This window comes from Mauremys reevesii, linkage group 17 (genome assembly GCF_016161935.1).
Source record: "Mauremys reevesii isolate NIE-2019 linkage group 17, ASM1616193v1, whole genome shotgun sequence".
NCBI lineage: Eukaryota > Metazoa > Chordata > Testudines > Geoemydidae > Mauremys > Mauremys reevesii.
The window spans coordinates 4,559,714-4,580,804 of NC_052639.1; the positions used below are offsets into that span (position 1 = coordinate 4,559,714).

Sequence of the window (21,091 nt, forward strand, 5' to 3'; positions counted from 1 at the left end):
TTGTTGGAGATTTTTCCCTCAGCGGTACCCATTAGGGCCATGCATGCACTATCTGCTGCTGTGTGCTGCTGCACTATGTTGTAAAGGATAGAGCCACACCCAATCCCCTTTAGTTCCTCCTTGCCACCCGTAACAGTTATTGGAGCATGCTATCTTGCTGCTGAAAATTTTCTTAATTTTGCATTTGTATATAGTTGGTACTCATTAATAGTTTTTGTTAAGATAATGTAGCATTAGGTTTCCTTTACTGGTGTACTTTTTTGGTACTCTTTGATTCCTGCTGTGTGGGTACTGGTACCTGGTGGTGGGGGTGTGCCTCAGTCCCCAGGATGCCTTCAAGAAACAGATGCTGGTTAGTGACCTGCACTTCAAGTGCCTGAAGTGCCTAGGAGAAGCTCATGACAGAGATGGTACCAGATCTGCAGGAACTTTAAACCCAGAACTAAAAAGGAAGGGAGGTCACTCTAAAACACCTTCTGATGGAGGCAGCCCTGCACCCACACTCAGAGCCTCCCCATTCAGTGTGTGTACCGAGCACATCTGCTTCGATTAAGAGTGTGCGCCTCCTGTTGTGGCAGACTCTTGATGCCAGTCTCCTTCTCCGGTACTGAGGAAGACACCCCAGAAGATGGTATCAAAGGACTTGGTATCTGGGATATCAAAGGCCCTGACACCAAAGTCCAGCAAACATGCTGGTGAGGAGGATAGATTGCAATTGAGGCTGAAGCACTCCCTGGTTCAAATAACTGCTCAGGGAGGGTTGTTGACTCAACACAGGTACTGATCCTTAGGGCGGCACCATCTGTGTCAGTGGTGCGGTCTTTGTTGGCTTAGCAGTGGCAAGAGACCGTACCATTTGAAACAGATGTTGTGGAATGTGACCTTTTGAGTCTCTCGATACTGTGGACACTGCAAGCACCTCCTTGTACACCGCTATTGAGAGGCAAACTGCAGTGATCTCACTAATGCCCCTTTCTACAGACTACTGGCACCAATCCTGGCACTGACAGGAGTAGCTCCTCTTTGGTTGGATGAATCCAGTTCATCCTCTGAGTTGGAAGTTGGCTTGTACATGTCACAGCTGTGTCACATTAGCAGAAGCTCTGTCTTGGCTGACTGGGAAGGAATTGAACTCTGGTACCATACCAGTGGCCATTTTGGAACTCTTGGAGGTTTCTACCTGCCTCCAAGTTGTCTCCACACCCTTCCTGTTCTTCTTCTTCTAGAAGACATCCAGATCCTTCTTGTCAAGAGTAGCAAGAAGCAGGTGCCAGGCTCAGAATTGAACGTGGAAGGTCTGCTTTGGTACCTTCACCCCGTCCCTCCCAATAATTGGGGGAAGCGACACTTGAGCCAGTCCTGTGGTGGTCCTCCTCAGTGCCTGAGCAGGCGGTAGTATCGGAGGGTTCTTTACTTCCATTGGATGATTATATTGTCCGCTAAGACCTGCTAAAGAGGGTGACTTTTGCCTTAAATATTCAGGTGGAAATGATTCTAGAGAGGTCTCACAGATTGGTCAATATCTTGGCATCTATGGAAGCTTCTCAAGTGGCATTTCCAATTAACAAGGCTATTCTGGTGCCCACTAAAGTGCTGTAGCAAACTCTATTTTCCCTCCCTCCCAGAGTGCCAGGGCCAGAAAGCATCTACTCCAAAATCAAAAGATGCAAAAAACAAACAAAAAAACCCCCACTCAATCTATTTGGCAGGAAACTTTATTCAACAGCTGAGCTACAGCTCAGGATTGTTAATCAGCAAGCACTGCTGATAATTGATTTTACCCTGAAGGACAATGTTTTAAAATTAATGGATGTGAGACAGGTGTTTCTTGCTATGGTGGATAAGGGAAAGTTGGTGGCCATCGCTTTACTTCTGGCTGGTTTGGATGCTGCAGCTAGAGCCATGGCATTGGCCGTTACGATGCACAAATGTCTGCAGCTCCAGTAATTGGGCCTTCCTCAGGAGGTCCAAGAGACTATCCATGTTTTTCCTTACAAGGGGCCATCACTTTTCTCGGACCAGACCAATAACAAGCTGCACAGACTTAAGGATTGTAGGGGTGGCTCAAGTCATTGGGCATTTATACACATGTCCCACAGAAGTAGCAGTACTGTTCTCAGCAGCTACATTGGTATGCATTGCAATAAAGACCAAGCTAGAAAGAAAGGCAAAAGTTATAGGAGGGGACCACCTCTATCTACTTCTTCAGCAGCAGCAGCCAGACAGCCAAGGACTCTAGTTCCTCCATTTTATTACCTAGGCTCCTTGCATTGGTGTACAAACATCTTAATTTTTGCTGTTTGGCTTCGCTCACATTCTTTACCTGATTAGGCCCAGACATTCTACCGCCAGTATCACCTATTAGGTGGGTATCTACACTACCCTTCCTCCTTATGTCCATTCTCCTATCCACGGCTGTATCCTTTCTTTCTTCATTTTCTTCCCTCTCAGTGTTAAAATCCTACATGGTGATTACCTGGACATCTCCCAACCATCTCCCCCAAATTCCTAGTTTAAAAGCTCTCTTAATCAGTTGTGCCAGCCTCCACCCTAGAAGTCTATTTCCCTCCCTACTCAGGTGAAATCTATCCTGAGAGAACAGTCCTCTGTCCATGAATGCCTCCCAGTGTCCATATATCCCAAAGCCCTCCTTATAGCACCACTGCCTGAGCAATCTATTGATGGTCGTAATCTGATCACGCCTTTGTTGCCCTTCTCTAGGAACTGGCAGAATCCCACTGAAGATCACCTGAGCCTTGATTTCCTTAAGTGTCTTCCCCAATCTGGCATAGTCTCCCTTGATACCTTCCAGTGAGAATCTAGCTGTATCATTTGTTCCCACATGGACGATCAGTGGATTCTTTCCTGCTCCCGTTAGGATCCTCTTCAGCCTCAGGTCCACATCCCGTATCTTAGCACCTGGCAGACAGCGCACCCTTCTGTTCTCTTGATCAGCTCTGGTTACAGGCCTGTGTATTCTTCTCAGTAAGGAGTCCCCAATCATGTAGACCTCCCTTTTCTTGGTGATGGTGTGATTCTCTGATCTATCCCTGTTTCCTCTGGCTGCAAGTCCTCTCAATTCCTATTCTCCCTTGCAATTCTCTGCAACCCATCCTGTATCCTCCTGGGGCTCATATTTGGTGTTATCTCCATTGACTCTGTCCCTTTTCCTATAGAACTAGCTGCTCTTTTTCCTTGCCCTCCCACCTTCAGTGACCACCTGCTGTGCCCCTTCTTCATTTTCCAACTCCACAAACCTGTTCCTGAGCGCTCTTTCTCCTTCACTAGCCCATCTTTTCCTCTGCCTGGTTCTCTTAGTCACATGCTTCCACTGTCCACTTTCCTCACCCAGCAGTCTCCCCTCAGAGTTAGTCATAGTCATAGAATATCAGGGTTGGAAGGGACCTCAGGAGGTCATCTAGTCCAACCCCCTGCTCAAAGCAGGGCCAATCCCCAGACAGATTTTTACTCCAGATGGCCCCCCTCAAGGATTGAACTCTCAACCCTGGGTTTAGCAGGCCAATGCTCAAACCACTGAGCTATCCCTCCCCCCCTCTTTCCTTCCATCTGCAAATCTGAGCTTTTTCCCTTCAGCCTCCTCATGTCTTTGCTTGTAGTGGACAGCTTTTTCAACTCTGATCATTACCATTTAATCTGAAATGTGCTCAAAAGGTCTTTTCCAGGATTATGGTAGTATCAATATTGGCTTTTAAGAAGAAAATTCACTTCTTGGTCTTTATGGACAACTGGGTTAGGTGTGATGGGATCCCAGGGGTGCAGTCGGGACTGTAGGACTGCTGTGCTCCCTTAACTCTCCAGCCTGGGCTGCCTCTCACAATGCTTTGCTAATGACAAGCAGCAAACCCCTCCAGGTGCTGTTATCATTCAGCACAACCGCATGTGGAGCCCCCACACCCAGCTAGATTGCATGAATGCTCCCAGAGCCACTCATGAATCACACAGAGAAAGGCACCAACCAAATCCTCCCGGCCATGTACCTCAGGAATATACTGTCTTGCACTGCTCAAGAACAGCAGTGCAAATTTATTAATTGGTTCATCACTTCATTGGTGGAAAGTGGATATACACCAGTCTTTGTAAACCTGACAAGCACCCTTACCAAACACTTCAGGCAAACTCACTGGTAAAGATAAACAGTTAAAAAAGTTTGACTACAAAAGATACATTTTAAGTGATTATAACTGATGGGCAAAGAAGTCCGAGTGGTTACCAAAAGAGAAGAAAAGATAAGCATGCAGTCTAAGCTCTCAACCCTATTAGACTGGGCAAACTACAGCCCGGGGGGCCACATCTGGCCCTTCAAATGTTTTAATCCAGCCCTCGAACTCCTGCCAGGGAGTGGGGTCCGGGGCTTGCCCCGCTCCGACACTCCAGCTGGGGGCTTGCCCCGCTCCACATGTGCTGTGGCTCTGCACAGCTCCTGGAAGCAGCGGCATGTCCCACCTCCAGCTCCTATGCATAGGGTCAGCCAAGGGGCTCTGCAGCTCCCATTGGCCAGGAACGTTGGCCAATGGGAGCTGCGAGGCAGAGTTTGCGGATGGGGCAGTGCGCCAAGCCGCCTCGCTGCGGCTCCACATAGGAGCTGGAGCGGGGACATGCTGCTGGTTCTGGGAGCTGCTTGAGGTAAGCGTGGCCTGGAGCCTGCACCCCTGACCCCCCCCCCCCTTGCACTCCCAACCCCTTATCTCCAGCACCACCCCAGAGCCTGTACTTCTAGCTGGAGTCCTCACCCCCTTCTGCACTCCAACCCCCTGCCCCAGCCTGGAGCCCCCTCCCGCACCCTGAAATCCTCATTTCTGGCCCCACCTTAGAGCCAGCACCCCCAGTCGGAGCCCTCATCCCCTCCCACACCCCAACCCCCAATTTCATGAGCATTCATGGTCCGCCATAAAATTTTCATACCAAGATGTGGCCCACCCCGATCTAGATTGTGTTTTTCCTCACCCCACTGGATATTGCAATTCATAGTACATAGGTTTCACCCTTGAAACCTGGGCCAGTCCCCTCTGTTGGAGTCTTCAGAGTGTCCCTGTTGCTTGCAGCGTAGGAGGGGGAAGGAGAAAGGCCATGCATGGGGCCCTTGTGTTCTGTTTTATACCCTTAGTCCCATGTGCTTGGAGAACACAAGTCCAAGGGATGTCTGGTGAGCATTCTTGAGTCACAAGGTGAAGCAATACCCTGGTGTGTCTCCTGTGAGCGAGTCATTGAATTGTAACTCCTCTGCTGGGCAATGGCTGGTGATGTCTGTTCAGCACCCACCCGGGCATTGGCGACCTCCCGTGTCATTGTCTCTGGAGAGCTTGTATCTGGGCGCCTCCCAAACCCACAGCATATTTTAGTGAAAACCATACAACACATTCTCATAATTTCACATGCATTAACGATATACATATTTAGATAGAACCATGGGTTTCAGCAGATTATAACCTTTCCCCTGATACCTCCCACGGCCTGCTTTACATTCAATATCACAATTATATATAAATGAGGAATATGGGGGTTACAGGACACTCCCCCAAGGTATAGAATATCACACAGTGGTCTGTTGAGAGAAAGCAAAATCAAAGTGATTCATGTTTCTGCATGCACTGCACACCAAGGCAGACTAGCTTACCAGGCAGAAGTTAAATTAAGCAGCGTCTTCACTCATTGTTATTCACTCAGTTTAGATCAGTGATTGATCACTCTGCATCTGGAAACCAAAAATCAAGTGCCCCATGGCTTCTCCAAATGTCAGGACTTCTAATTCAAGTAGATGAATGATTGCTTATCAAGCAGGCGGAGATCTTTGTTATATGCTTTCCTACCATTCCGCTGCTTCTTGGGACCATACACAACCTGCATAGTGTGGCAATGATATTGTTTATGCGTTTCTGGCTGAAGAGGCTATGGTTTTCAGGCTGATTAACTCAGTATTGAATCTCCTGATCCTTCTGCATTGTATAGGAGGTCTGCTGATGGTTGTAGATGAAGTCCTTGAGCAAATCCCTCAAGAACCATTTAGGGATGAGCTTGGAGATCAAGGCAGCAGATCTAGATGGGATCCCTGCTGAAATCTTTAAAGACGATGGACCAGAGCTAATTTGGCAGCTTTACCTGCTTATCCTTAAAATCTGGATAAAGGAGGAGATTCCCAGTGAAATGAGGGATGCCCTGATTGTCACCCTCTTCAAGAAAGGGGATAAAGTGGATTGTGGAAATTATTGTAGTATCTCCCTCCTAGCCATTGCAGGCAAAGATCTGGCGTGGATCCTTGCAACTTGCCTTCTGCCCCTGTCAGAAGAAATTTTACCGGAGTCACAGAGTGGTTTCTGACCATGTTGTGGAACTGTGTATATGATCTTCACAGCACGGCAGCTGCAAGAAAAGTGTCGGGAGCAAAACCAACCACTGTACATGGCTTTTATTGATCTAACTCAGGGGTAGGCAACCTATGGCACAGGTGCCGAAGGCGGCACACAAGCTGATTTTCAGTGGCACTCACAGTGCCTGGGTCCTGGCCACTGGTCCGGGGGGCTCTGCATTTTAATTTAATTTTAAATGAAGCTTCTTAAGCATTTTAAAAACCTTATTTACTTTACATACAACAACAGTTTAGTTATATATTATAGATTTATAGAAAGGGACCTTCTAAAAATGTTAAAATGTATTACTGGCATGTGAAACCTTAAATTAGAGTGAATAAATGAAGACTCGGCACACCACTTCTGAAAGGTTGCTGACCTCTGATCTAACTAAAGCCTTTGATTCAGTGAATCGCCGTGCCCGCTGGACTGTACTTTCTAAGATTGGATGTCCTGATAAATACATCAATGTCCTAAAATTGCTTCATGATAACATGAAAGCGACTGTTCTGGGCAGCACTGGCTCCCAGAGTGAACCTTTCAAAGTACAAACAGAAGTCAAACAGGGCTATATCATCGCTCCAGCCATGTTTGTGGTTTTTATTGCTGTCATTCTTTACCTAATTGCTGGGAAGTTTACAGCTGGCGTTGAAATCATTTACAGAATGAACGACAAAGCTGTTCAGGCTTTGCAGGCTGAAAGCCAAGAGAGAGATTTCCACAACAGCTATTGTGGAACTTCAGTATGTTGATGACAATGCAATCTTGCCCACTCTGAGAAAGATCTTCAAACTATCTTGAATGTGTTTGCCGATGCTTACGCACGTCTTGGTTTCACTCTTAATATCAAGAAGACTAAAGTGCTCTATCAGCACTCTCCAAATGAGGTATTACATGTCCCATCTATCAAAATCAATGGAGTGGCACTGGAGAGCGTCTATCATTTCCTCTGCCTTGGAAGTCATCTTTCATCCAAGACAGATATTGATGCAGAAATTCAACATCGCCTGAGCTGTGCCAGTGTAGATTTTTCTTGTTTACAGCACAGAGTTTTTGAAGATCGTGACATTCGAACAGACACCAAGCTTCTTGTTTATCAAGCCATTATTTTCCCAACACTGTTGTATGGATCCGAAACTTGGACAACCTATAGACACCACTTGAAAGTCCTTGAGAGATACCATCAATGCTGCCTTCGTAAGATTCTGAAGATCAAATGGGAAGACAGGCGCACCAATATTAATGTTCCGGAAGAGGGAAAGACCACCAGTATCGAGGCAATGGTCATCCATCAGCAGTTCCGCTGGACTGGACACATTGTCTGGAGGCCAGACCATCGCCTCCCAAAACGGGTCCTGCTCTCTCAGCTGAAAGAAGGGCACCATAACGTGGATGGACAATGGAAGCGTAATAAGGACTTGCTGAAGGACAACCTAAAGTGTAATATTGTCATTGACACTTGAGAGACACTTGCCCAGGATTGCTTAAAATGGAGTGAAGTCCTATGTGATGGTCCCCTGCATTTTGGACTTCCTCGCCGACAAGCTGAAAAGGACAAGAGGCGCAGGAGGAGGAAGAGACTGGCTTCCAGTCATGGTGGTCAACCTCCTGCTGAGCCTGAAAATATCTTCCCTCATTGTAATAGAACAAGGATTGGTCTTATTAGCCACCTGAGGACCCATAACTCCCATGGAAGATGATCGTAACGAGTGATGGCCCAAAGATCAGTCACCATCTTTAGGACAAGACAGATTCAAAACGGTTACTCATATGAGGTGATTAACACCCTCATGGACCCAGAAAGACGTCAATGACCACAACTTATTCTATTAGCTGGTACAGAATTCATAGTTTAAGGATGGAAAAACAGTTTTGAACAGTCTCAGGTTCCTTCAGAAGGGCCTTAATATGGTTGTATAAAAACTTCCAAGCTAAAGGTCAAGTCTCCACACTATGATGTACACGTTATGTTCAGGAACATAAAGTTCAGGGTAAATCCTGACATCAAATACTTCCTGTGTGGCACTACCTCACACCATCATTGAACAAAACCGTGGGACCTTAGCGTCAGCATCCAACAGTTCATAATACTTTCTGGATAAGTATTTTCCTCCTGCCAGCTAGTTTTGTAGCTCAAGTGGTAGCAGACCATGGTCCAGTGCTGAAAGCTGAGATTAAACCCTGTCTCTGATGCATGATGGGAGAATTGTACCTACTATTTTTCTTTAAAAAGAAGAAAAAGAACAACTTTTAGTAAGTAACTTCCTGTCTTGAGAGTGTTTTTAGGTTGCAAAGTCAAGAAGATGGAATCTGGTAGCCGGCACAACCATAAATTTGGCTCTTGTGCATATGCATTGTGATGGTCTTTAATTACATGATCACATACTATTTCCAAAGGTCCCCAGCTTCTTGCAGATTATAGGATTGATGTACAAAGGAGGCAGAATTAAATTTCCTGGGTAACTGTAAAACTGGCATTTCTTAATGTTTAGTGGTTGATTTTGCAATCTAAATAAAACTGAAGAGTTTCTTTTGATAGTGGCTGTGACCTACTGTTCTGTGCAGCATTCACTTTTTTTTAGTAACACGTCTGTGACATCTGTGGTGGTTGCATAATGGCTGACGCGTTATGTCCTTAAAGCTGTGCCATGGTGATGCTTTATATTCTAGAGTGTTTGTCTAGAGAATGAAAGGTACTACATCAAGTAAATCTCTATTTTCCTTAGTGTTCCATCAATGATGGTGCAGAGTTCAAAGCAGTGGCAGATGCTATGAAAGTGATAGGCTTCAAACCAGAGGAGGTTCAAACTGTCTACAAAATTTTGGCTGCCATTCTTCACTTGGTGAGTTCCCTGCATGTGGGTTTGTGGAAACCGTTTTTCCAGGATTGCAATGGTAGGGCAGCCAGGCTGTGTTACTTGTGTTACTGTGTGATTTCAGTAGTTGAGTAGTTCTATCAGATGCAGTTGGAAGTGCTGTTTGGTTGAAAAGTCAACACTATTCCTGCCTGCCAGTAGTGGGTCAAATTTCCCTGTGGGAACACTGGGATTATCTGGTCTGACCTTCTGTATAACACAGGGCTTAGAATTTCCCCACAATAATTCAGACTAATGGCTCATCAATCTTCATGTCAGTTTTTCTGGTGATGTCATTAAACTGGAAACTATATTCTAGGACTTTGTGGTGAGCTGTAGTGAAGATGGAAGGGATAAATATAAATAATCTGTGGGTTCTGCTTAGTGTCTTTTAATTCCAACTCCTCTCTAGACCCCTGGCTTGTAACAGTCTTTGCCTGATTAAACTTTATTTGACTTAATTTGCCATAACTTTGTTCCTAGAATCCTGCTAAATACTAAAGGCCAAATCCTTCTTTTGGTCACAGGCAAAGGCGAAGCCTGGGTGGGTGGGGGGGGGTCAAGAAGGGTCACATGCCCCTCCCCAGACACCTAGGGGGAGGCACGTTCAGCAGAGAACCACAGTGGTGAAAGGAGCAGAACGTGGGACCACTGAGTGGCCACACGCCGGCAGGTCCTCCGGTGTGGCTGTACTGCCCTCAGCCCCACCCCAGCTCTTCCACGCAGCTGCGAGTCCTGGACTCTGTACAGCCCCACTGGAGGACAGGGCGAGGGGCGGTATTCAGATAGCAGTGCCAGAGGAGCTGCCTGTGTCAGGCCTCCTTCCTTTTGCTGCGGGAGGACAGAGCCCCACCCCAGGTAATGTGGGATGGGGAGGGGACGGGGAGAGTGGGGGGCCCAGGCTGGGGGCAGGGCAGGGAGGAGTCACGGGAGGGTCACTTGGGGAAGCCACATGCTCCCTTAGCTGGTGCCCCCCTTTGTGTCCCTCCCATGAGTTGCCCATGAGTGGAGCATACAATATTGAGGACAATTTAGCCTAAATATAGAAATGTGCTGATGGTGTTTCATTTGTTGATGAACTGAACAGCAGATCACTCCCTGGAAATGAAGTGCTTACTTCAGCTTTGCTGACAATATTCTCAGCAGAGGCACATTGAGCAAACTTTTCTTTCACTACTTGCTACAGGGGAATTTGAAGTTTTCAGTGGATGGCGACACGCCTGTGATTGAAAATGGCAAGGTTGTGTCGGTAATTGCAGACTTGCTGTCAACAAAGTCCGACATGGTGGAGAAGGCCCTGCTTTTTCGAACTGTAGCTACAGGCCGGGATGTCATTGACAAGCAGCACACAGAGCAGGAAGCCACCTATGGCAGAGATGCTTTTGCAAAGGTGAGTCTGAATTCTCTTTCTACAAGTCTGTACTAGTTTGTCATGCAACAGTTTCCAAAACCCATGGCTCAGTTTTTGCTCTTTAATTTCACAAATGATAGGAGCCCATGGATGAATGAAAGTATTGCAGAGTCCAACATCTGTGTAGCAAAAGGTTCAGCAAAGAGTGCAGATGCTTAATGAAGTTGTAAGAGAAGAGCACAAGGTTTTGGGGGCTGTTAGTCTGGATGTTTCATCTTCAATATGTATTTTTAGAATGTTCACATAGTGAAAGACTTATTCTTCTAAATTAATGGGCGCAGCAGAGTTAAAATTTTATCTGTGAGTGGGGGCAACCCACAAAACAACTTTGGCTGCAGGGTTTGCCAGGACATTGGAAGTCTCTGCTCTGTTAGTTCATATCTTGATACAATGGAAATGCAATGAATGAGATTGAGAGAACAGATTATTGACAGTTCTAGCTGTCTGCTTGCTGTCAAGAAGAGAGCAGTGGAATGGTATGACATCCTTAAACACTCATTGAAGATCGTGAAAAAGGAGGGAGGGATAGCTCAGTGGTTTGAGCATTGGCCTGCTAAACCCAGGGTTATGAGTTCAGTCCTTTGAGGGGGCCACTTAGGGATCTGGGGCAAAAATCAGTACTTGGTCCTGCTAGTGAAGGCAGGGGGCTGGACTCGATGACCTTTCAAGGTCCCTTCCAGTTCTAGGAGATTGGTATATCTCCAATTATTATATATTATGCTACACCTTTGGTTGTTTGGCAACGACAGCAGTCTCCTTTGGAAGGGTGATAGTGACGGAGTATTGGGAGGACACTTAACTACTCACATTTATTTTAATTGTGAGAAGGAGGAATGGAGGGAGCTAAATGGTGGTATTGGGTAAGAGCTAACTTTTGGGCCAGTCTCCTTGAATGTCCTTTTAAGGTTGTAATACTTGTCAGAGCTTCTTAGCACAGGTGTCACTAAATTGAATGATTAGATTCTGAAGACAGAAAATGACCTTGCTTGTGACTACTTCTTGAAAAGTGAATGATATTTTATAGTACTGTATTTTGTGGTGTTAAGTGCTCAGTTACAATGGGTACAAGCACTGTATAAAAATGTTAATTCTGCATTCATCTGCTCACCTATATTTTCCATATTCATACAATTCTCTGATCATAGAATATCAGGGTTGGAAGGGACCTCAGGAGGTCCTCTAGTCCAACCCCCTTCTCAAAGCAGGACCAATTCCCAACTAAATCATCCCAGCCAGGGCTTTGTCAAGCCTGACCTTAAAAACATCTAAGGAAGGAGATTCCACCACCTCCCTAGGTAACCCATTCCAGTGCTTCACCACCCTCCTAGTGAAAAAGCTTTTCCTAATATCCAGCCTAGACCTCCCCCACTGCAACTTGAGACCATTACTCCTAGTTCTGTCATCTGCTACCACTGAGAACAGTCTAGATCCATCCTCTTTGGAACCCCCTTTCAGGTAGTTGAAAGCAGTTATCAAATCCCCCCTCACTCTTCTCTTCTGCAAACTAAATAATCCCAGTTCCCTCAGCCTCTCCTCATAAATCATGTGCTTCAGCCCCCTAATCATTTTTGTTGCCCTCTGCTGGACTCTTTCCAATTTGTCCACATCCTTCTTGTAATGTGTGGGGCCCAAAACTGGACACAGTACTCCAGACGAGGCCTCACCAATGTCAAATAGAGGGGAGTGATCACGTCCCTCGATCTGCTGGCAGTGCCCCTACTTATACAGCCCAAAATGCCGTTAGCCTTCTTGGCAACAAGAGCACACTGTTGACTCATATCCAGCTTCTTGTCCATTGTAACACCTAGTTCCTTTTCTGCAGAACTGCTTCCTAGCCATTCGGACCCTAGTCTGTAGCAGTGCATGGGATTCTTTCATCCTAAGAGCAGGACTCTGCACTTGTTGAACCTCATCAGGTTTCTTTTGGCCCAATCCTCTAATGTATCTAAGTCCCTCTGTATCCTATCCCTACTCTCCAGCGTATCTACCACTCCTCCCAGTTTAGTGTCATCTGCAAACTTGCTGAGAGTGCAGTCCACACCATCTTCCAGATCATTAATGTGGAGATGATTAAGTTGTTGCAATGTTGACTATGACAACGAATGGGGAAAGTAGGTAGCAGAATTGGTAGAGCCGTTCAAGATTCTATTCTCATATAAATGAGTTTAGAAAGAAATACAGCGATGTTATATGGAAAAAATAGAAGGTTTCTCAGATCAAGAAGTATGTTTAATTTTAGCAGGAGTTTTGCGAGTGAATATGGGTTTAATCTGAAAACCAGCTTGAACTAAACTACTACAGAAACTATTATAGAGACTTGACAGAAATACTGCTAAATCAGTTATGAGAGAGATCAGAACTTATGCCTAATATTTGTTATCTTTGTAGGCTATATATGAGCGCCTTTTCTGTTGGATTGTCACACATATCAATGACATCATTGAGGTGAAGAACTATGACACCACAATCCATGGGAAAAACACAGTCATTGGAGTCCTGGATATCTATGGCTTTGAGATCTTTGACAACAACAGGTAAGCTGCATTCTAGAGAAGGAAACCGATGCTTCATCTTGCCTCAAATGAAAAACTAATCAATTTTTTACTCAACTTTATTTTTGCAGTTTTGAACAGTTCTGCATTAATTACTGCAATGAAAAGCTGCAGCAGCTTTTTATTCAGCTAGTTCTAAAGCAAGAACAAGAGGAGTACCAGCGAGAGGGGATTCCCTGGAATCATGTGAGTGAATTGGCAGTGGGGGTCTGGTTGAATCCAGCCTGATCCTGAAGTTGCTTCTCATGTAAACTCCAATCAAAGTCAGTGGGAGCTCTGTATCCAGAGCAGATGCAGCACCAGGCTTGTTATCCATAAATCACTCTAGAAGAAGCAAACTGAAAATATGACACCCTTTCTATACATTTTGTGGCCTCTTTCTGGCTATCATTGTAAACTGGGTGATATGTATTTTATTTAGTTAAACAGGTGTTCAAGTAGAAAGATTTTTTTGAAATTGATCCTTGCTAAGTGGTAGGATTTTGATTAGAAGATGCTGGTTCAGATTGTATAGACATTACAATTCTTATCCTCTACTATAGAAAATCAGTGGCAAAACTCGTTGATTTCATTGGTGAAAAATCTGGCCTTATGATTGCATTGACCAGGCTTTATGAGCCAGTTATGAAAATATAATTCTATTATAGGAATGCATTTCAGGGGAAGGGTAATTACACTTATTACCCACTTTCTTAATTTGTTGGAAAGCATTTGGCCTTTGTGTGCCTTCCAATATGACTGCAGCCTGCTAGTGTCCAGTAAAATTGCACAATGTCATATATACCACTACCTTGCTGTCATAACTTCCACTGCCATTAGTGTGTTCATGAATGTCTCACTAAGGTGACTCTTGAAAGATACTGTAGTTGATTATGAGATCGGTGCAGTAGTAATCTGAAACGTGTGAAAGGAGACCCTTCTCTGCTGTGCCTCTTAGAGCTGCAAATGTTTCTGCTATAGTTACCCACTTCTTGAAAAATAAGTCTTCGGAGCTATATAGGAATGAAGAGGGCCAACTATAGACATGCATAGGGGGGTACCATGTGGATCATGTTAAAGCTGCCTAGCCAAATAGACATCAGGTGAGCCTCTTCCACTAGATTCTTTCATTTTTAGATTTTTAGATGTTCGTGATGAAAGTAATGTTTACAGAACTCCTGTGCCCTAAGAGGAAGAGCAGATACTGGGCCAGATTCTCCTCTGTTATGTTTGTCTTCCTACTGGAATCAATGGGGTTTCCACTGGGAACAAAGTTAAACTTACTTTTTAATGCTAATGCCTAGGGTTTTTTTGCTTGCTTTAGTAAAATCTAATCCTGATAGAACAACTTTGCTTTCAGTCACTAGACTCCAAGTAAGGGATGAAGTTTGGACATGAGTACTAAACACGTGTTACAAGTACACTTCTCTTAGAGTAGGAAGTCTGAATATATGATCTGCAGTCCAGCATATTTTCAGATTGTCTGTTTGGGAAGCAATAATTTTCATTACAATTTCTATGTATATTTTATTTCCACTACCTCAGTGGATGTCAAATTATGGTCTGTGGAGTATCAGTGGACCACAGAATGGCATGTTTTGCAAAGCAAGCAGTGGGATATTTTGGGGACGTAGAGGCCTGGGAGAAAGAAATGCTCAAAGTGGTCTGTAGAATGAAACTGTTGAGCGCTGCACCACTGCATAATGAGCCTAGTACTTCACAGTTCAGTTTCTTTATTACAGTTAATAAAGCTGTAATAGGTAATAAAAGGTAATAATTGGAGATATACCAATCTCCTAGAACTGGAAGGGACCTTGAAAGGTCATCGAGTCCAGCCCCCTGCCTTCACTAGCAGGACCAATTTGTTGCCCCAGATCCTTAAGTGGCCGCTTCAAGGATTGAACTCACAACCCTGGGTTTAGCAGGCCAATGCTCAAACCACTGAGCTATCCCTCCCCCCTGTATTGCACATAATTCTCCCTGTATGGTTACTGGTGTGTGCATAAGTGTGGGTACTGTTTGTTCATGCACTTCCTTCTCACTCAGTAGTGAGAGAAGACCTGCAAATACCTGTTGTTTTGTGTTCTGCAGATTGATTATTTCAACAACCAGATTATTGTGGATCTGGTGGAACAGCAGCACAAAGGGATCATTGCCATTCTGGATGATGCCTGCATGAATGTTGGAAAAGTCACCGATGAGATGTTCCTTGAGGCACTGAATAACAAACTGGGGAAACATGCTCATTTCTCCAGCAGAAAGGTAAACTGTTCATCTGTGTAATCAGAACCCACCTCTCTTCACATGCAGCACATGCTGTATCTTTCTAAATGGGATAAGGAAAAGGACTTACACAGTGACTTGAATAGAGGAAGGCCCTTTTCTAGAATAAAACTTAAATGTCTGGTGCACATAGTATTTCTGTATTTATGTGGCCAATCAAGTTCTCTAGTTTAGAATGAATGAATGAATGTTATAATGATTTGTATCCAGAAGAGGGAGCTAAAGTATGATCAATGCAGTAGATTTTATTTCAAGGGAAAAACGGGAAAGCATGAACTTGTCTTGACATATGATGTCATTTATATCCAATGGGTGCACAGTTCCAGTTCATGTGACTGTTCCCTACTCAACCAGCTTTAATATGCTGTGGCAGTGAAAATGGCTCACATTTCTGCTTTATTACAGCTATGTAATCTTCACCCTCAATGGCTACAAAAGGTGCTCATCTTAAATTGTACCCATAATCCTCCAGGCCCTTTGATTTGCTTTGTTTTTGATGAGACAGCCAATTAAAAAGATTTTGTCACTTGGTAGTATTTTAAAAATACGGGCTCTGGCCTGATCAATTTGAGAACCACTCACAATAATGTCCTTTAATTTACTGATGTCTTTTCATTGAGAAATAGTATTTGAAATCTGTTCATTAGAATACTGTCTTCACCACTGCACACATTTGTATATAAGGTAGGAATATCACCATAGCATACTTGTATAAGAAATGTGCTAGAGACTGTCTCCAGAGACTCTGAATTCAAACAGTAGAAAGAGCTGGATCTGTCTTGTTTTAGTGAAGAATGGAAATGGAAGTAAAATAAAAAGATTTTCATTCAGCTATGGCTTATTCTTAAGCACCCCTCACTTGGAGTATAACCTGTCAGCTAAACTGCCATACACAATTTTTTGGTAAACAGCGAACAATATTCTCACTGTCAGCACTAAGCTGTGGGATTGCTGTGCAGTTAAGGTAGGGGCATATGTAATGAATACTTCAAATCTTATGAATTTACTCAGTGAATTGAAGTGTTATGTCTGTCATGCATAATTGAGGCTAGTGAATTTGGATGCAAATTCTTTCCTTTGTTGTTAATAATGCTTTTGAATGGTGCCAGTCTCAGGGGCTTGGGGAATGAAGTCTTATATTTTCAGAACAGGTATAGCAAGGGCAGCAATAGTCCAGATTCCCAGTGCTACTCTGCCAATATACTTAAATCCAAGGGAAGGTCATTCTCCATGACCTGTTCGTTCCTAGGTCTCTTCTCTGCTGAGACCACCAGCAAGTGGCTATGCATGGAGGTGAGAGCTGTGAGTATAATGTGCTGGTGTGAGGGGAAGTGAATTTGACAATGAGTGAGGAACTATAAATGGGAAAGCCACAACTGACTGAACGACTGGCTTCAGGAGTTTCTTCTTTGTATAGGAAACATTCAGCAGTATGATGTAGTGCCAATACCAGTATTCCTCAACAGGGAGGAAATTCTATGTTAGCACAGACTGAAAGAGAAAACAAGGGATACAAAAATAAATGAGCACTTCTGCATGTGTCGCCAGTTATACTAATTACTGATGGAAAAACAATCATATCAGATAGTGTAAATCAATATTACCTTGAAGGTTTTGACCCATAAAATCCTCAGCATCTTGTTTCTTCTTCTGACCTCTTGCACCCCTGCAAACAACATTCTTCTCACTAATACCTAAAATATCTTGTTTACTGGCTCTTGCTTCCTCCAGTTACCACCCAATAAAAGTCTGAGTTGTTTCCACCTTCATATTTTAAGTTACAAATAAAGACCTGGTTTCATTTTGCTTCCACCTTTTACTTGGCTTTGTGGACTGCAGTTAAAATACTGTGGTATCTGTCAGATAGTCTTAGCATATTCACTGTGTAAATTAAATATATTGAGGAAGATGTTCTTAAAGAGTTAAAATACATGTGCTGATATGCTCTGGGAATAGCTCCTGTTTTCCAGCCTCGTGGTTAATGCTTCACTGCCCCCATCTACAGTATGTTGCACTCCACATCAGTGTAGATAAGCTCTCAGGGGCTGCTGTGCCCTAAATAGTCATGTCCTAGTTTATGTACTGCATAGCTAATCTATTGCTTTCTGCTTAGTTGTTCTGGTTATTCTGGTGAAACCTAGACAGACTAGAATAAATACAAGATTTACACTGTGGCAATAAATAGACAGCAAAAATGTATTATAGCTCACAACACCTGTGATGTAAGTAGCAAAGTATTATCAATGAGCAAGGGTTTGCCTTACATTCAGGTTTGTAATTGATTAATCTTGTGGGTGTAAGAGGGTCATGTGCACTGGTGGGTAACCATCAGTGAATTCCTAAATAAACTTTAAATGTTGGGAGCTTCTCAGAGGGCAGGTGAAGTGACTCACTAAAGGTCACAGTGAGTTGGTGGCAGAGGTGCTATAACAACTTAGTACCCTGCTCACTCTTTGACCATGGAGCCTTTTATTCATTTCAGTTGTGGTTTGTGTTTAGAACTAGCAAGGTTTAGTATGCTCAGATGTAAACATTCCCTATTTACATCTATCAGCTAATATACTAAGGCAGTAAAACTTAAATACGTACACATGCCATTAATACATTCAGGCATACTTCTGCCATGAATCACTGAATGCAGTGATTCCCAGCACTAATATTAACAACACCTGACTATTGCCATAGTCCCATAGCTGATTTGGGATGAAATTTACTCATTCCATAAATCCCACATACATCGGTGTTGCTCTTGAACTCATGCTCGTTAGAGTCTACATTGAGAAAACTAAAGCCAAGGTTAGCATATGAAACAACATTCTCAGCGAACTGGTTACATCAGAATGTAGTGGAGAGCTGTCCATTCCATAATCAACAGCACTGGCACTTTGCTATTCCTTTGCTGTATATGCCTATGCAGTGTGGGCATGATTCCCTCACACAAAGAAACGAGACCCTGTACTTAATGCCACCTGCTGCTATATTACAGGATACCTTAAGCCTACTCATGTGAACAGCCTCTACATCCTTGCAGGTATTGCTCCTCCGAATGTACATTGGGAAATTGCGAATAGAGTGCAGAAGGCAATGCTCGGATCCAAGACATCTGCTATATGATATAACACTGACGCTGACTGAAGTCACAACAAAGTTTTCTTGCCACTATTAAACCCCTAACATTGTTGCCCAAACAGACAAGGTTTCACTTATGGCAAATGAGTAGAGAATGACCCTGAAGCCTTCGTGCTCCGGCTCCCATCAGTGGAGCACCTGCCACCCAATGCAGATCAGCCCTGGAGTATATGGCATTGTGTTAATCAACTCTGCACTGGAGTCTGCCAGTCTAGAGATGCAGTGATAAAGTGGGGCTATGTTACTGGCCCCAATACCTGTGACTGTGGCAGAAACACTCAAAATGTGATGAAGCATCTCCTTCAGTGTCAGCTCCTTGACCATGAATGCTCTTCCAGTGAGCTGGCAGAGTGCAATGATCAGGCAATTGCATGTGCGTGGGTGTGGCAGAAGACAGTATGAGGACACAAGAAGAAGATCCCATAGTTAACCATCTGAGCAGTTTATGGTGCTACCACAACTATGCCAGTTCAAGGCTGTGACCTTCACATAGCTGATGTGTTTAGTTTCCTAGGAGGATGGGTGCCATTTGACATCTGTCAAACCATGAAGTAGCATTAGCACTACTTGTCTGAGGGTATGTCTACATTACAAAATTATGTTGGCCTAAGTTACGTTGACATACAGCCACCACAGTAATTGCTTTTGCATGCCTACACTACGCTCCTTGTGCTGGTGGTGCGCATCCTCACCAGGAGCACTTGCACCGATTTAACTGTCAGTGTGGGGTATTGTGCAACGGCTTCTGAAAGGCAGCAACAATCAATGTCAGCAACAAGTGTCTATGCTGAAACTGCATCGACCTAAGCGCTACATCTCTCATGGAAGTGGATATAACTCAGCATAGGGGGCGAGTTACATCGATGTTTTACACGAGTGATGTTTTAGTGTAGACACTTAGAGTTAGGTCAACGTAAGCTCATAGACTCATAGATTTTAAGGTCAGAAGGGACCATTATGATCATCTAGTCCAGGGGTAGGCAACCTATGGCACGTGTGTAAGCTGATTTTCTGTGGCCTGGCCACTGGTCCGGGGAGATCTGCATTTTAATTTAATTTTAAATGAAGCTTCTTAAACATTTTAAAAACCTTATTTACTTCATACAACAATAGTTTAGTTATATATTATAGACTTATAGAAAGAGACCTTCTAAAAATATTAAAATGTATTACCAGCACGCGAAACCTTAAATTAGATTGAATAAATGAAGACTCGGCACACCACTTCTGAAAGGTTGCCGACCCCTGATCTAGTCTGACTTCCTGCACAATGCAGGCCACAGAATCTCACCCACCCACTCCTGTAACAAACCCCTAACCTATGTCTGAGTTATTGAAGTCCTCAAATTGTGGTTTGAAGACCTCAAGCTGCAGAGAATCCTCCAGCAAGTGACCCGTGCCCCATGCTGCAGAGGAAGGCGAAAAACCTCCAGGGCCTCTGCCAATCTGCCCTGGAGGAAAATTCCTTCCCAACCCCAAATATGGTGATCAGTTAAACCCTGAGCATGTGGGCAAGACTCACCAGCTAGCACCCAGGAAAGAATTCTCTGTAATAACTCAGATCCCACCCCATCTAACATCCCATCACAGACCACTGGGCATACTTACCTGCAGATAATCAAAGATCAGTTGCCAAATTAATTGCCAAAATTAGGCTATCCCATCATACCATCCCCTCCATAAACTTATCAAGCTTAGTCTTGAAGCCAGTTATGTCTTTTGCCCCCACTACTCCCCTTGGAAGGCTGTTCCAGAACTTCACTCCTCTAATGGTTAGAAACCTTTGTCTAATTTCAAGTTTAAACTTCCTAGTGTCTGGTTTATATCCATTTGTTCTTGTGTCCACATTGGTACTGAGCTTAAATAATTCCTCTCCCTCCCTAATATTTATCCCGCTGATATATTTATAAAGAGCAATCATATCCCCCCTCAACCTTCTTTTGGTTAGGCTAAACAAGCCAAGCTCTTTGAGTCTCCTTTCATAAGATAGGTTTTCCATTCCTCGGATCATCCTAGTAGCCCTTCGCTGTACCTGTTCCTTTTTGAATTCATCCTTCTTAAACATGGGAGGCCAGAACTGCACACAGTATTCCAGATGAGGTCTCACCAGTGCCTTGTATAACGGTGCTAACACCTCCTTATCTTTGCTGGAAATACCTCGCCTGATGCATCCTAAAACCGCATTAGCTTTTTTAATGGCCATATCACATTGGCGGCTCATAGTCATCCTGTGATCAACCAATACTCCGAGGTCCTTCTCCTCCTCTGTTATTTCCAACTCATGTGTCCCCAATTTATAACTAAAATTCTTATTACTCCCTAAATGCATGACCTTGCACTTTTCACTATTAAATTTCATCCTATTACTATTACTCCAGTTTCAAGGTCATCCAGATTTTCCTGTAGGATATCCCGGTCCTTCTCTGTGTTAGCAACACCTCCCAGCTTTGTGTCATCCGCAAACTTTATTAGCACATTCCCATTTTTTGTGCCAAGGTCAGTAATAAAAAGATTAAA

General features: G+C 43.9%; 1 protein-coding gene across 11 annotated transcripts in view; it reads left to right on the top strand.

Annotated features, from left to right (window-relative positions):
* Window positions 1-21,091, top strand: part of MYO1D (myosin ID) — a 350,229-nt gene that overhangs the window by 87,142 nt on the left and 241,996 nt on the right. For all 11 annotated transcript variants that reach the window (XM_039504262.1, XM_039504271.1, XM_039504263.1 and 8 more), the window contains exons 7-11: window positions 9,092-9,208; window positions 10,407-10,610; window positions 13,020-13,165; window positions 13,255-13,369; window positions 15,254-15,424. In XM_039504262.1, the coding sequence (XP_039360196.1) occupies window positions 9,092-9,208; window positions 10,407-10,610; window positions 13,020-13,165; window positions 13,255-13,369; window positions 15,254-15,424 (753 nt within the window). The remainder of the gene's footprint in view (window positions 1-9,091; window positions 9,209-10,406; window positions 10,611-13,019; window positions 13,166-13,254; window positions 13,370-15,253; window positions 15,425-21,091) is intronic.